The 16,229-nt window shown below is 50.6% G+C and overlaps 1 protein-coding gene across 5 annotated transcripts in view; it reads left to right on the top strand.

Annotated features, from left to right (window-relative positions):
• Positions 1-16,229, top strand: part of LOC142761674 (protein argonaute-4-like) — a 49,101-nt gene that overhangs the window by 32,000 nt on the left and 872 nt on the right. For 4 of the 5 annotated variants that reach the window (XM_075881786.1, XM_075881785.1, XM_075881787.1 and 1 more), the window contains 5 exons: positions 6,051-6,854; positions 7,395-7,957; positions 9,476-10,145; positions 10,545-10,772; positions 11,409-11,746. In XM_075881786.1, coding sequence (XP_075737901.1) covers positions 6,051-6,854; positions 7,395-7,957; positions 9,476-10,145; positions 10,545-10,772; positions 11,409-11,720 — 2,577 coding nt within the window. In that variant the 3' untranslated portion in view covers positions 11,721-11,746. Of the gene's footprint in view, positions 1-6,050; positions 6,855-7,394; positions 7,958-9,475; positions 10,146-10,544; positions 10,773-11,408; positions 11,747-13,366; positions 15,579-16,229 lie in introns of those variants that run through there. The other variant, XM_075881784.1, reaches the window with a different exon arrangement.

Below are 16,229 nucleotides of genomic sequence, written 5' to 3'. Positions count from 1 at the left end.
GCTTACGATCACCTCGTGTAGGCTCCCGTTCTGTGACAAAGGCTAAAACTACGCCCGCAAGCTTTGCGTACGGTATTCTAAAGCTCTCAACTGCGATCTTATTTTGTGCACCAAAATTTAATGGGATGGGAAAGAAAGTAAGAATTGCCCTAATGCCTAAGTATTGAAACTAACCAAAAACTTTTTTTTCTCGTAGCGTGAAACCAAATAACGTGTCCTCAATCGGACATCTTTAAGATAGTGCGGACTATCGAGGATTAGGAAAAGCTAACAAATGCGTATTGTATGCACCCCGAGATTTATATGGCAGTAAAGCCATGTTTTTCGCACTCAATGATGGTTATTCGGTGGTGCCGTGGAGCCTTTGTAACTTAGAGATGAAAACTTCATCCGTACGAGGCACAATTGCATCATTTCTTCCGCCATTTGCAGCTTACCATACCCGGAAGGGAGAATTATTTTTCCGGTATCATAGAGTCACATTAAAATGGGCCAAAATCACTAGGCAGCTCGCAGTTCCAAAACGCAAGAAAGCCTTCAAGTAAAATTCTTCTGACATGACCACTTCTAAAGTTCGTGAGGACACACAACGGGTTCAGAACGTGGGCGCTCCTTTTGGATTCGCAAGAATCTGCGCTCGAAAATCGCACATAGCGTTGACTTTCTGCAGGGAACTTGTGAGCGCTTTTATCGGGACGAGAGATGAGAAATTGCTGATCGCGCCGCGCAATAAATGTCCGCTCGAACTGTCAGAATTCTGAAAATTTGTACGGTGGTGAACTCGTGAGGCAATAAGATCCTTTAAAGAGTCCGTTTTATGGCTTCTTGAAAAGGTGTTGCGGGACCCCTTTAAGGGAGTTCACTGCCTGGCGAATATATCGCTACAAAAACTGTCTTTTAAGTGTGTTACCGAGATTTGTTGTGTGCTGCCATTGCTTTCTCTACACTCGTCCCGACTAAGGTCACTAGATTTTCCTTCTTCGGGTATAAGTACTGAAAACCATCGATGAAAGCTATCGATGAACGTCGCTGGCTAACGCTCGTTTTCGGCAGTCTTGTTCGTCCTAACGCTTTGGTAGCACCTGGTTTAGGAGTGCACCGCTCAATAACGATGGCGGTTCGGACTGGAGGTGAAAGGTGTGTTGCGTCCGCTGAAAGATGCCTGGCAAATGCACTTAAACATACAGTGTAAATCTTCCAAGTTATGAAGAAAATGGAGGCCTACACCGGCTGCGCGATCAACGGCAATTAGTCCCGATTATCGTTCCGGAAGCAAAATGTTGCCGGTAGGAACCTAAGCATGAAGGGATAGCGGGGGGCAAGTAAGTTATGTTACGCCCACGCCCTGTTTATAATGTAGTGCCATGCGCGTTGGCAGGACAGGGTTGGTGAAAAAGGGAAACTTGTCCCCCCTCAAGCCTGTGGGGTCTCCGCGAGGCGAACGAGCGCATCGCCATGGCACGCTCTTGGAGTGAACGGACGCCGCAGACGCGGTCGGTTCAAAACACCCAACATGCACACATTTATTACCTAATTTAGACGACGATATTGATTAACACGCTACCATACAAACAACATAACGCAGTGACACACTAAACACACAATAACATGATAAACACACACTAACGCATACCCAAGGCGGCGTCGCCAACGCCTGACTTTCCACGTGGGACCCCGGCGCGAAGCCCGTGGTGCCGAGCACCGGGGACCCACGCTACAGACAACCGTTGGCGGCAGCCGCCACGCGCAGAAGAGGCTCGCTCAACTCTCGCCCACCACGAAGGCCCGCCTTCCGCCAGGGGCCACCGCCGGCGCTACCACTCTACCAACAGCGGTACTCAAAGCGAAACAACGTCATCTATCGCCCGGCGGTGGTCACCACCGAAATAAAGCCTTGGGGCGAGACATGTGCACCACGCGGCGCAGAGAACTTTACAGGGGGGGGGGTGTCAGCATGCCCACATTCCCCCAACCTTAAATCAAACCATATCCCGAAATCAAAAATTAGCTACACAAGCTTTAACAAAAAAATGATATCGCACGACCATAATGTCCTTGCACCACGACACCACCACTGGTCGACACTGCTGCACTGTCCGGCTAGGTTTGACCACAGTACCAGCCCCGCAACAGCAACGTTGCCGTCGGCGCGACGATCCGTCGCTAGCGCCAACACGTCTTTCAATTGCGACCAGCACTCGCCCGGGCGCCGGACTGCAGGCAGTTGCGCAGGTCCCAGGCATCTCCATCGCCCGACCTCAGGACCGCATTCCTGGCCAGCGACGCTGACATTGTGCAGGACAGCCGGCCGTGGATGACATCCCTCCCCGCTGAATACATCAATAACAACAACAACGAAATTGAAAGAAAACAATCGAGCAGGTCCGCGGGAAGGGAGCTTCGAGCTTTTCGTCCACGTGGTACGTTGGTCAGTACTGCTAGCTAATACATCGGTGGCGGCCGAGACGCCCATCAAAATAAAACAAAAATCACTTTTCCTAACTCGTGCTCACAAGAAAAAAGTGAGGGAAGCAGAGTGCAACACCTCAACGCCACGATTCACCTAGTTGTGCCACGTGCGACAGGCGGCTGCGCAGAGCATTAGGCCTAATGAGTCACTCGGCAACAACCGGCATCCACCCAGCACCCAGCCTAGGCGCAGAAGAGGCAGCCGCGAGCAGACGTCCACTCTGTGAAGTTGCCCTATCGCTCGCCGCACACAGCAGCTTACCGAGCGATCGGCGTCCACCGCCCCGGGCGGTGTCACGACGCCTCGGCGTCGAGCCGCAATACCAGACAGCAACGACGCCCGGCTCCCTGAGCCCAAAGATATAGAAGAAGCTATTTACAGAAAATCGGACCACCCACGAGGCTTCCGTACTCACTCGCTTCGGGCCTGGCCTACAAACCACGTGCTCTAGTCCTTGCTCACCCCGGGATGCGGACCGCATGGCTCCCGTCCTAGTTCAACAACGTTTTTGAAAACTAACAACAACACAATATATCAACACTTGCGAGCAAAAAAAATAAATAGAAAGTCAACCTGCCGACAAATTCAAACACGTTACAAAACCAATCTCCTCGCTTCTCAACAAAGCACACCACCGACGCTAGCAAAAAAGCCCCCCCAAGCCTACTCTACTCCGGCTCTAACAAAATCCTTGTATCGAACCGCAAAAACTGTCATCTGATACTCCAAAAGCTCCACGTTGGGCAGCCAGTGTGGGGTCTCCGCGAGGTGAACGAGCGCATCGCCACGCCACGCTCTTGGAGTGAACGGACACCGCAGACGCGGTCAGTACAGCACCCAACATGCATACATTTATTAACTAATTTAGACGACGATATCGTCCGCCGAATATACATCAATTTTTATTAACACGCTACCATACAAACAACATAACGCAGTGACACACTAAACACACACTAACACATACCCAAGGTGGCGTCGCCAACGCCTGACTTTCCACGTGGGACCCCGGCGCGAAGCCCGCGTTGCCGAGCGCCCGGGACCCACGCTACAGACAACCGTTCGCGGCAGCCGCCACGCGCAGAAGAGGCTCGCTCAACTCTCGCCCACCACCAAGGCCTGCCTTCCGCCAGGGGCCACCGCCGGCGCTACCACTCTACCAACAGTGGTACTCAAATAGGGTGCCTTGAGGCCCGCGCGCTCCGCTGAGGGTGAGGACAGCCGCGTCGTCTGCTACGACGGCCGCCATTACGGCTCCTGCCGTAGTGGGGCAGCATGCGAAGCGCATTACCGCTTGCGGTGCTCGCGTATGGTAGGAAAGAAGTACTCGTTGGCGAGCTTTTTTTTTTGGTGCAACTTGGACACCTCTTAGTGCTGTTGTTGCCTAATTGTTAAATGGAACAACGCACGTCATACAAACTGGTGGCCTGTGCTTGTACAATGCGCCAGGGGCTGACATAGACTGAATGAAATGAGCCACGAACTCCCACACCAGAAAGATTCGCGTTAAACCGTTGTCGTCGTTAAGACGGAGGGGCGCATGAACTTTTATTACTACGCTTGCTGAAAGGAATGCAATATTTGGGTCTTTGTGAATCAGCCGAATAGCAAAGGCAGGAATCGCTGTACTTTATATACTTGCGTGTGTGTGTATATATAACACACACACACACACGCACACGCACACACACACACATTATCTGACATTCGGTACCACCTTCCCCTGCCTCACCATTTCATGCACTGTGCAGGCAGCATACCTGAGAGTAACATGCTTTACCAGTGTACCTTTATGAAACGACACCCACGATTTCAGTGAACAGGCCATTTATTTGTGCGCCTTAATGCTGCGTTGTCCCACTAGTGAAAATCAAAGTCAGATACAAGACAAACCAAATGCAGTACGAAATGAAATGTTTAAAAATAAAAAATGCAAGAGTCAAAAGCGTGCCCACGTGAGCCGAAACCTTTTAAGCATACAGCTTATCTTGGCGTGTCCATTTCTCATGAGAGGTTGACGCCGGCACATGTTTTGCTTGCATGTCCATTGCAACTCCCGACTGGAACCTGCCGAAGGTGAATGTGCACGAATAAACATGGGCACGCCTCGTAAGCGTTGTGAAATACCCCTACCACTTACCCGAGCCTATGTTAATTCCCTGCGAGGCCATATGCGCGCATTTCACGTCCAATTTCCTCTTATGTGAATTACGTGAACTCTACGTGCCGTACTCTTGAAGTTCGGCAGCAGTCAGGCGCCGTCAGATTTCCGTACTCGCTCGCCGGCACGCGGCCTGAACTCACTCCCCGTTTTCTGCCCTTGCATATAATTTTCTCCCTCCTCCACTTTCTAAATTCTCATCTGTTTAACTACACCTCCTGCGTCCCCATCTCTTGCCTACTTTTCGTTCAGCTCAACTCCGCCAGCACCCGGTCGACGCGTACGCTGTCGGGGCGAGTTGGCGAGCGAGTACGGCAATTTCACGAAGTCTGTCTTCGGGCTGCGAGGCGGACGGTCACGACAGCGGCAGCCGGTCTCGCGAGCAAAATAGCTGCGAAGCGCAGTGCACGAAATTAACAGCCTCGGGTAGGGGGTGGGAAGGATTTCACAACGCTGCTGCCAAGGCAACACTTTCCCGTGCAAGGGCACTGAAACTAGTCGCAATTCCTATGAATGTAGTAGCACACTCGAGGCCCTTGAACCAGCATGAAATGTTATCGACACGGGGGCTTCCGAAGCCCCCGTACTTGACGCATTTTCTTAAAGCGTGATCTTTTAACACGAGCACGCCGCATAGTACCCTGCACGACGTTTGGCTGTCCTGCGTTTACATTGCGCACCTAAATAAAAAACAACGGCACCCTAAATAATGCTGACCAGTCAGAATACGACGCACTAAAAAAAATGTTTACTTACGCTGCATACGTGCGACGTATTAGTCGGTTGCCACTTGTCTCGTTTGATTTTAACGGTCCAAAGAAGCCTTCTTTTTGGGTCTCTTGGAAACCGGTACAACTTCCATCCGTTTCTCGAGTGATTCGAGCACTGCGGCACGCAGCAGCCGGGCATGGTGATGCGGAGATGGGTGCATAAAACTGTAAGGGAATGAACACTGCCCAACAACACCTCACACGCCAAGCACGAACTACCGGCCGGAGGCGCCAAAATGGCGGTCGCGCTGGCGCCGAAGCCGAGGCGGCGGCATCTGCCCTTGCAAAAGCTGACACCACTCTAAGCGGGGGCGCGCGCATCGAGGAACTCTAGTACTCAAAGCGAACACAACGCCATCTATCGCCCGGCGGTGGTCACCACCGAAATAAAGCCTTGGGGCGAGACACGTGCGCCACGCGGTGCAGAAAACTTTACAGGGGGGGGATGTCCGCACCCCCACAAGCCTCACCCAACACTTGCCCTCACGCAAGATCCCCTCCACCATCTGATATGCTGACTGGATTGCACCCCCCCCCCCGAGAATATCCTGTCGGCGACCACGTGCACTGCTCGCTTATTTGAAAAGTAATCGTATGCATGCCGGTCACTACAAACTTCCGTCGCTCCTGTCGTCTGACGATCCCGCAGGAGATCCAGAAGACACTACCGTCCCACTTCCCGCGTCGACCCGCCCAGGGAAAGCTCGGCCGCCCCATCCAGCTCATGGCCAACCACTTTTCCGTCGAGATTCCGGCGGGCAACGTGTATCACTATGACGTGGAGATCTTCTCCGAGAACAACAAAGAAGCGAAGATACCCGAGAAGCGCAAGTACCGCTGCATTAGCACAAAGATCAATAGACTTGTCATCGAACAGCTAGTCAAGAAGTACCGCCTAGACTTGAGCAACTGCGTGCCGGCATTTGACGGACGAAAGAACCTGTACACGCGTCGGGAGCTCAAGTTCCGCGAGCGGACCTTCGCGGTAGAGTTCGAGGAAGACCAGAGGGTGCAGAAGTTTGTCGTCAAGATCCAGTACGTGGCCACCGTGAACCTGGACGCCCTGCACGCAGTCTTCGAGAACAAGGTCAACACCGTCCCGCAGGAGGTCCTGCAAGCCGTGGACATTGTCCTGCGTCACGGCCCTTCCATCAGATTGACTCCCGTCGGCCGGTCCTTCTTCAAGCCGCCGCTTCCGAACCAGGCGCACTCTCTGGGGGGCGGTCGCGAAGTGTGGTTCGGCTACTACACCAGCGTGCGCCCGGCTCAGTGGAAGCCCATGCTGAACGTGGACATGTCGGCCACCGCGTTCTACGAGCCGCAGCCGGTCATATCGTTCATGTGCAAGATCTTGAGCGACGGACGCCGCGAGATGACCGCGGCCGACTTCCACGACCTCCGGGACTTTCAGAATGTTCGGCTCAACAAGGAACTCAAGGGTCTGCGTATCAAGGTGAGTACACCGCTGTATTAATGGAGCTTGTGGGTGGTCAAGAAGATTTTGACCCCACTCTCGTGTTTTCTCCCCTTTTCGAGGTAGATATCGAGTAGATGTGTAAATAACAGAAGCATAATGACGAATGGTTATCGATGAATGGGTATAGATGGATATCCAAAGCCTCAGAGGAGCTGGGATATCCTACGAATAAGCTTTTACAATATGTAGAAATGGTACCTACGAGCTTTGCTTTTTCCAGTGGCAGTATGCAGAATCTACAGTTGTTAAGGAGTTTAAAAAAAGACTTAAGATTTTGTTGTAGGCAGATGTCGGTGAAAAAGCTGTAGAGCAAGGTCTAGCTATGTAATGGCAACTTGACGCCACTATATTCCAGCTATTTGACCAACATTCGTGACGTCGTCAGCGACTCTGCTGAAATTCTTTGAAAGCGTGATTTTGGCATGATTGTTTTCAAGCCCATAAACAAAAATAACCAGCATGGCGACATGGTGTGGTCCCCTTTTGCGTTTCTTGTACTCAATTACTACTCATTAGGTGACCCACCTGCCCTACCCTCGGAAGTACAAGGTAGTCCGGGTCACCAAGGAGCCCGCCAAGAGGCTGTTATTTGACATGGAGGACGGCTCCCGTTGCTCGGTGGCCGACTATTTCCAGAACCGCTATGGCCGCCTAGTTTATCCGAACCTGCCCTGCATTCAGGTCGGAAACCTCGCGCACCCCGTCTACCTGCCCCTCGAGGTGTGCGAAATCGTCGAAGGCCAGCACTGCCGTAAGAAATTGAACGAGAACCAGACCTCGGAGATGATCAAGCGAACCGCTCAGCCTCCGGACAAGCGCTTCAACGAGATTCGGCAGTCCGTCCGGGACCTGATCGGCAGTAACGACCAGTGCCTGCGCGAGTTCAACATTAAGATCAGCACCGAGCCGACTCAGCTGAAAGGGCGGGTGCTCGAGCCGCCTTCCCTGGTATTCGAGAACAACGCTGTGACCAAGCCTCGTGAGGGCACATGGGAGCTGCGCGGCAAACACTTCTTCAAGGCGGCCTCACTGACGCGCTGGACGCTGCTCAACCTGAGCCGCTTTGCTCAGCGGGACAGGCAGGTTTCTTTGTAGTTTTCCTTTACCTTAAGAGCTCACGGGCAAATGCAAGCATACGAAAGTGGTTCAAAATCTGCCGCATACTTCCCTCAACCTGCCCAGTCATGATGACATTAGCTCATCGAAGGTTCCATTTTTTAAAAGACGATAGTCTTTCTTGGGGACCTCCGACGGAAAAATTTTAATGTCTGTCTGTCTGTACAATTGTCTGTTTGTGCGCCCTTACAGATACCTCAAACGGCACCAAACGGCCAACCACATCCGCAGTGTCCACAAATATTGCTCAAGCTTTAGCGTTCATAGTTATGCGATTGTCATATAATAAGTAATTATTGCGCATATCTGAGGCGCCATAACAACTTGTCAATGTTTTGTATGTCTGCCTTTATACTAGAAGAGGCACACACGTCACTCTAAAGACTGTAGCGTTTATCGCACTGTGCTGACAGTGCAATGTGATGCTCAAAAGGGTGTTTCCAACGCTTTGCGACGACGACACGATGGAGGCACCTACCCGTTGCTTTGCGTTATACACCTTATCACCACCGAGACTGGCGCGCATATTTCTCCGCGGGCGCGCATGCCTTCGTTTTTGAAGATAACTGCCTCGTGTCTAACGTGCCTCGATGTGCTCGTTCGCCTTCGCTACACGCTCGAGGCACTCTAACGCAGCGCCTCCAGAATACCATTCACTGATTTTCTTGCGCAGAACATCAAATAAACGTTTTGTGCACTCTTACCAGGTGCATGACTATCGTCCTTTGACGACATTTGCAGTTTAACATGCAGATTCGGCCCATTTTTATAAAGGCGAATTCTCACACACATCTGTAGTTCAAGTCCTGGCGAGGACGGCAACTCACAGACGTCTGCAAGACTCGGTTAGGTCATTTTAAATGGAATTATCTACGCAGCAGGGCTGGGCAGTACCTCAATGCAAGTTCGGTGGAGGATAGCATGTTGGAGGCCCGCTGGTCCATGACTATGCAATGGTGGTGAATGGCACTAACACTGTATATGTGGTAAAAGTGTTTGGTGCTGCTGACGGCGGAAGTCCCAGATACGATGTCGTCGGCTTCTGCCGATTTCTCGCTGCCACTCGTAGCCGGTGCACGCTTCAAAACTCCCAGTTGACCCGGGGGAGGTGTTGCAGCACTCCCCCGGGTCTGTACCGATGGTATTGCTCTTCTCGGGCATGTGAAATATTCTTTCGCGAATCTTGTTTTGAAATGAAACCACTGCTGTCTGACAACCATATTAAGAGGAATCAAGCAAGGGTGGCATTTTCGGCTAGTTCTCTAATTGTTATAGTAGCCAAAATTATGGCAGGAAACTTCCACTAGCCAGAGGGAGTGACCCGCCGCCCAATCCTGGGATAAATCCCCCATCGATCCGTGCAGTCTAGCTAACTTTTTCATTGTTCTGGAAGCCGAAATCATGGCAAGTAATTGCCCTCTAGCTAAGGAGGCTTTGAGCCACCGCCCAATCATGGGATACATCCCCATCTATTTGTGCAGTCTGGACAATTTTGTCAAGTTGCTGGTGCGCACGGGCAACGAGCTCGGCATGCGCATCGAGCAGCCGGTGGACATCAGCTCGTCCGACACGAACCGCAAGCCGATCCGCACCACGCTGCTTGAGGAGCAGCGCAAGGTCCCCAACATCGAGATGGTCATCATCATCCTGACCAAGAGCACGAACTACGCCGAGATCAAGCAGGTGGCCGAGACAGAGATCGGCCTGCGCACCCAGTGTGTCATGGACAACAACGTCGTCAAGAAGTGCAACCCGGCGCTGGTCACCAACCTGTGCCAGAAGATGAACGCCAAGCTGGGCGGCACCAACAACAGCCTCCTGTCCCAGGAGAAGCCGGCTATCTTCCTGAAGCCCATCATCATTATCGGTGCAGACGTCACTCACCCGGCGCCCGGGGACAAGCACCGCCCCTCCATCGCCGCCTGCGTCGGCAGCCTGGACTCGATCCCTTCCAGGTTCCACTCTTCTATTCGGGTCCAGATGGAGGACTCGACGGCCACGTCTCGGGTGGAGATAATCAGAGACCTGAAGGACATGATGAAGGAACTGCTCAAGGCCTTTTACCGGGCCACCAAACGCAAGCCTGAGCGCATCATCTTCTATCGGGACGGAGTGAGCGAGGGACAGTTCATGGAAGTCCGCAACCGGGAGGTGAGCGCGCGTGGCTGTGGCCGCCTGAAACAATGCTCGTTGGTACTTTTCGCATAGTAATCGACATGGCTGCAGCTGGCCCATTACATAATTTACTGTGTAACTCGTAATAAGGCTGCCACCTGCATGATACTTATGCCTGCACGGTGCTCGCGCTTCTATTTGCTTTCTTGCACGCCTGTTTGGCCTCATGCCCTCGTTTCGTAATCGATACGGCTGTCGTTGGCGTCATGCCAGGGCCTGATCTTTGTAATTGATATGCCTGTTTTTGCTCTGCAGTGTAATCGGAATGACTTCGGTCTTTTAACCATCTAGCCCGGGAAACAAACCCTCATTTTCCCACCTTTCTGTCGGCCATTCACAGCCCTGTCTGTCGTCCCTCTCTGTGCGTAACCTCAGGTGAGCGCCATCCGGCTTGCCTGCCAGGAGATGTCTCCCAACGAGACGTACGAGCCAGCCCTTACTTTCATCGTCGTGCAGAAGCGACACCACACCCGGTTCATGCCCGCCAACGACCGTGACGGTGTCGGCAAGTGCAAAAACGTCCCGCCTGGCACCACCGTCGACTCCGTGGTCACTCACCCGCTGGACTTCGATTTCTTCTTGTGCAGCCACTTCGGCATACAGGTATACGAGCGCGATTATCAGTGCGCATAGTCCCACGCAGTAAGAAAATGATATACTGTATACAATAGTCGCTACAGTCGTGATTAGGCCCTCCGTCGTAGCTAAGCTGCCTCTAAGGTGTCGTGCTGCAAACTCTAAGGCTCCAATACGATAATGGGCAAAACGATTCCCGGCCAAGGTCACGCAATTCAGCTTACTTTAAAGAACCCCAGGTTCACGCCCTACAACGTACCTTGTGCGGTTAGTCTCCCAATTACCGCCGTTTTATTAGTTGTTCTTGTGATGCTTCCATGCCCACTTGCTGAACGCCCAGCCATCTTGGTTTCGTTGAGGTGTAACACGATTGAGGCGCAACATCAGTACGTAACTATGAAGCAGTTCGTTTATTTCCTTTATTCATTACGCTTTGCTAAAAAAAATAACACAGCTCTGCCAGTGCTCTACCGCTTCACAGAAACTTCCGTTTCTTGACATAACTGCCAGGTGGCGCCCATATCTCGTACGTGCAATCTCTCCAAACGGAAGACTGTAGTCTCTCGACGAGGACCTTTGCATCGCAGCAGGCAGACACGCGACCAACTTTTCCCAGAGTCTTTTTGCAATCTTGTCATTTCCTTTTTTTACGCACCGACGCAGGGCACGAGCAAGCCGTCCCACTACTACATCGTGTGGGACGACTCCGACTTCTCGGCGGACGACCTGCAGAAGCTCAGCTTCTACCTCTGCCACACGTACGCCCGCTGCTCGCGCAGCGTCAGCATCCCGGCTCCGGTGTACTACGCCCACCTGGCCGCGTCCCGCGCCAAGAACCACGTGATCGGCAAGGTTGACGTCTCCAGCTCGAGCAGTGACTCGTCCGGCGCCTCGGCCGACTCGATCACCACCAGCCAGTACGTGCAGGCCGTCAAGGTTCTCGACAACCTGCAGACGGCCATGTACTTCGTATGACCGTCGTCCTCGGGTTCCCGGATCAGGTTGGTGGACGCTACGATTTTTTACCCGTATTGATCGTCATCATCAGCCGGCCACTGCAGGACAAAGGCCTCTCCCACGTTCCGCCGGTCAACTCAGTCCTGTGCTTGATACTCCCCACTTGATATCCCAAATCTTTCTGGTCTCATCTGCCCACCTAACTTTTGTCTTTCCCTCATCCTCTTGCCTTCTCTGAGAATCTAGTTATTGACCAGTGGTTAATCCTGCCTACGCACTTTACGTGCCCGGTCTATGTTCATTTATTCTTATTTCAACTGATATCCCAGTAACCCTGGCTTATTCCCTGATCCACTATTCCCCCGTATTAGTATAGTACAATTTTCCAATCCCGAAAACGCCACTTTTGTCCACAACACGATGCTTATTAAGCGAAAAAATGTTGGGGAAAAAATGAATGAAATGAAAACGCTGCCTTTATTTTTTCTGCACTACGACGTCATGAACACTGAAGGTGTTTACTAGGTTTAATATAGCTTTTAATCGATAAAATTGAAAATTGTAATATGTCTCGCCATCGACCCGGCATACGAAGGATTGGAAAACCTCATCAAGCTAATGTCGCGAAAGCGTGAAAAATACATTTTGAAATTTTAGGGGCGAAGCTCCTTAGGGCGTGGGCTGTGCGTCCCCTGTAGCCTGTATGTAGCCACCTCTAGATTAGTTCTTGCAGTGTTCACTAGATGGCGGTACCGTCCCCTGTATCTAGCCACCTCTATTTTAGTTCTTGCAGTGTTCACTAGATGGCGGTACCGTCTCCTGTATGTAGCCACCTCTCGTTTAGTTCTTGTAGTGTTGACTAGATGGTGGTACTTGTAGCTGATGATGAAAAGATGCAAGATGTTATAAACTAGAAAGCGGTACTTGTAGTTGATGAAAGACGCGAGATCTTATAAAATAGGAATGATGTCACATATGGCGCGTGTCATTGGTTGAAGGCAATCGTTCGATTTAGTGCGGCGACGTACGCTAGGGGGAGCGATGTAATAAAATCGAGTGGGCAAAATGTACAGAGGATTCATGGTTTACCAGGTTTACCTCCGGAGCTTCGCCCACTCATCCTCATTCACTTCGCTGATATGGCGGAATTTTTTTGACTTCACCCCACCACGGTGGTCTAGTGGATAAGGTACTCGGCTGCTGACCCGCAGGTCGCGGGATCGAATCCCGGCGGCGGCGGCTGCATTTCCAATGGAGGCGTCAGTGTCGCGGTCGTTGATTGAGTGTGGCTATATCCACCCAGGCATACGTCTTGTCTATCAGCCTATTATTGAAGTGGCATTTCTATATCTTGGGACGAAACTTCGTCGCAATGGAGTAATAGCTACCAAGGCGAGGCTTTTCTCGGATCCCTTTTACCTCGCCAGTAGTACGGCATCGTGTGCCGAATTATTATCAGGACGTCAACGCACTTAGAAAAAAAATCTGAAGTAAAAATTGCGATGGGAGCTGATTGACCTATATGTTTTCCTTTGAGCATTTAGTGTTATTAACAATTCGTCGATCGCCAACTGCGTTTAGCCAGCAAGATTTTTGTCACCGCCGTTTTCGCCAGAGGGTAGTTTGACTATGCATTAATTTCATGTTTTCCTGCTTCCTTTCAGGATTTTTTTTCCAGAACTTCTCCGTCCGAGACGTTCATCTGGAGCCCCCCTCCTTTTTTTTTTCTTGAGCGTTTTGGCGGGTTTTGTTTTTGTTGTCCTCCAACAAGTCTCTTTGTTTTGTGTTGAAAATAAAAAAAGTGTTCTTTTGATAATGTTGGTTCTTTGTATGCTTAGTACAATATTTTAAAGGCTACTGCACCTGCTGTCGTCTTTGTTCGTACTCCTACCTGCACTCTTGTTCCGCTTGCGCCCCGCTGCGGTGGTCAAGTAGCTAAGGTGCTCGGCTGCTGACCCGCAGGTCGTGGGATCGATTTCCGGCTGCAACGGCTGCATTTCCTATGGAGGTGCTGCTCAGATTTCGGTGCACGTTAAAGAACTTCAGGTGGTCAAAATTTCCGGAGCCCTCCACTACGGCGTCTCTCATAATTATATGGTTGTTTTGGGACGTTAAACCCCACAAATGTGTTCCACTTGCCAATCGCTCCAGGCAACGGTGCCATGTCGGGGAGAATGTGGCGTTAAAGCAGGGGCGTTGCCAGGGGTATCGGGCCGGTACCTCCACTCTTAAATTTTATTTCGCAATGGCATAGAGTGAAAAATACCTATTCAAGGAAGTGCCCCCACTAGAATAAAAAAATGCACCCCCCCATTTGCGCCGAATAAATTTTCTGGCTACGCCTGATGTTCCAGTAAAAACTTCGCAAATATCTCCAGAGGTGCGGACAGTGAAAACGACAGTATGTAATTCAATTGTATCGTACATACTCTATGTATCATACCGTACGTTTTATGATCAAATCGAAGAGCCATCGACAAGTAACATTAGCTAACGCTCATTTTCGGCGTCGATCATGTTCCCTATACGCTTTGCCAGCACCTGGTGAAACGAGGGCCCCACTCACTAGTGACGGAGATACTGACCAGAGGAGAAAGACTCTTCGCAATCGCTGAATGATGCGTGGCTAATGTAAAATGGCGGCAGACACTGGTTGTGTGTGAGGAAGAGAGCAGGATGCGTGGCTAATGTACAATGGCGGCAGACACTGGTTGTGTGTGAGGGGGGGGGGGAGCAGGAAAGGAGGCAGTGGTCGGTAAGAAGTAAAACTTGGGGACTACAGTTGAACCCTTATAGCTAGGAATGTTACCCCATTAGTCTCGGGGGGTGAATGGCCCGCTGCTGTGTCTGTCTGTCTGTCTAGAGCCCACCCGGTGGTGGTGCGGCGCTTTCTTTCTTTGGGCTGATAGCTTTGAAAATATGTTTTTAACCAAAAAGTTGGAGGTTCGAGCCCTCCCATGAGCAGTGTGTCGCTTTTTTTTTCTTGGCACTGACTCGGGTCTCTCGCAGCGCCTCCTCCGCCGGTGTCCATAACCTTTGTCACAGGAAATAAGGAAACCCTAGTGCCAATGACACAGTGGGATTCGAACCCGCGTCTGCCGGGTGCCAGCCCAGTAGTCTACCACTGAGCTATGCCGGTGTTAGTGACTTGTTGGTAAACTTGCCTTAGGCAGTCTTTACGTCGGCAAAGCAATCGCGGTAATACGACTTAAAAGCGTTTTAAAAGAGGGAAAGAACAACCAGTCGTTGCACAATGCGAGTAGCCTAACGAGTGGGCCGTCCAATGCTCCAACCCATTACAAAAGCTTGTTCTCGTTCTACTATTAACTGTGGCGCACACCCACTTCAGGCATAATTCCTCATCGTCGTCAGCTGCTGCATGAACAATTGGCAAAAAATTCCTGGCAAATCTTTTGCGGATACTACGCTTCTGAGAATGACAAAAAATAGAATAGGGAATGCCGGCCTACTAACCTAAATTTTTATTATTAATGCTGTAGTAGGTATCAAGCTTGTGTGCTTGCAGCAGTTACCCAATGAGTGTTTAGAAGGCGCTCTGAAAGGCTGCTCTTCTAGCTTTCGCTCTGACGGTGCTGCACCTTTTGCACAGGCCTGGTGTTTTTATATTAGGCAGGATGGATGCCACCTGAGCATGCACTTGCGAAAACAGAAATATTTAGTTCGCTCGATGCTGTGGGAAGAAAGGGAATGTGTGATTTTATTTCATGACTTTTTTTTTGTTAGCGTTAGCAGATTGTGAATTCCTAGAAGTGTCTGTTGATGTGTTTTGGAACTCTTTGTTGCAGCCGTAACATGCAGAAGCTTCATCTCAAATATGAGACGCTGCAGAAAGAGTCACTTGGGCCAACAATGCAGCATGAGGTTAATGGCTGTTTCTTCATCCTTGCGTGTGCACGAATGAATCTTCTTAACAATGTGAGATGTCAAGGGAAACTCTTAAGAAATTTGTAGAGTGCGAAGCTTGGTGAAATGATGCTTTTGTGATGAAGAATTAGCAATTCATTTTAATTAAAGTAAATGTACTTTTAATCATGTAGCCACTGCGCCCCTTGTGTTATGCTTTTCACTCTTGCTCACCAACCGTCTGCTTATCAATGGGGCCATTGATCAGGAGTGAAAAGCATAAAAGGCATCGAAGGCATTGCTCTGCAATAGCACCCCAGATTATTTGACCTTGTTAGGAAATCTTGCCTGTTACACATGAGACAAAACTTTTATTTCAATCCTGAAATTAGCCTTTCCCAAATTATTCGAACGTGTGTCTGAGTCCGGTAGGACTGACTACAATGGTTCTTCCAATACATCCAGTGTTAAGCACCCCATAGACACAATGCTGCAGCTTTTTGAGCGGCGGGTTGCTGTCACCATTGGTTTTAAATGCGTGTTATATGGCTAGCTATGTTTGAATTATAAGGTGTTTGCTCATTTCAGGATCAGATGTTTTTTTTTGAAATAGAGTTAAAAACATGTCATGGACTGTTGTTGAAATAGCGAAATTGTACATTT

Source organism: Rhipicephalus microplus, chromosome X (assembly GCF_043290135.1).
Source record: "Rhipicephalus microplus isolate Deutch F79 chromosome X, USDA_Rmic, whole genome shotgun sequence".
In the NCBI taxonomy this organism is placed as follows: domain Eukaryota; kingdom Metazoa; phylum Arthropoda; class Arachnida; order Ixodida; family Ixodidae; genus Rhipicephalus; species Rhipicephalus microplus.
The sequence above is the reverse complement of the archived record's forward strand: the minus strand, read 5'-3'. Positions and strand labels throughout refer to the sequence as shown.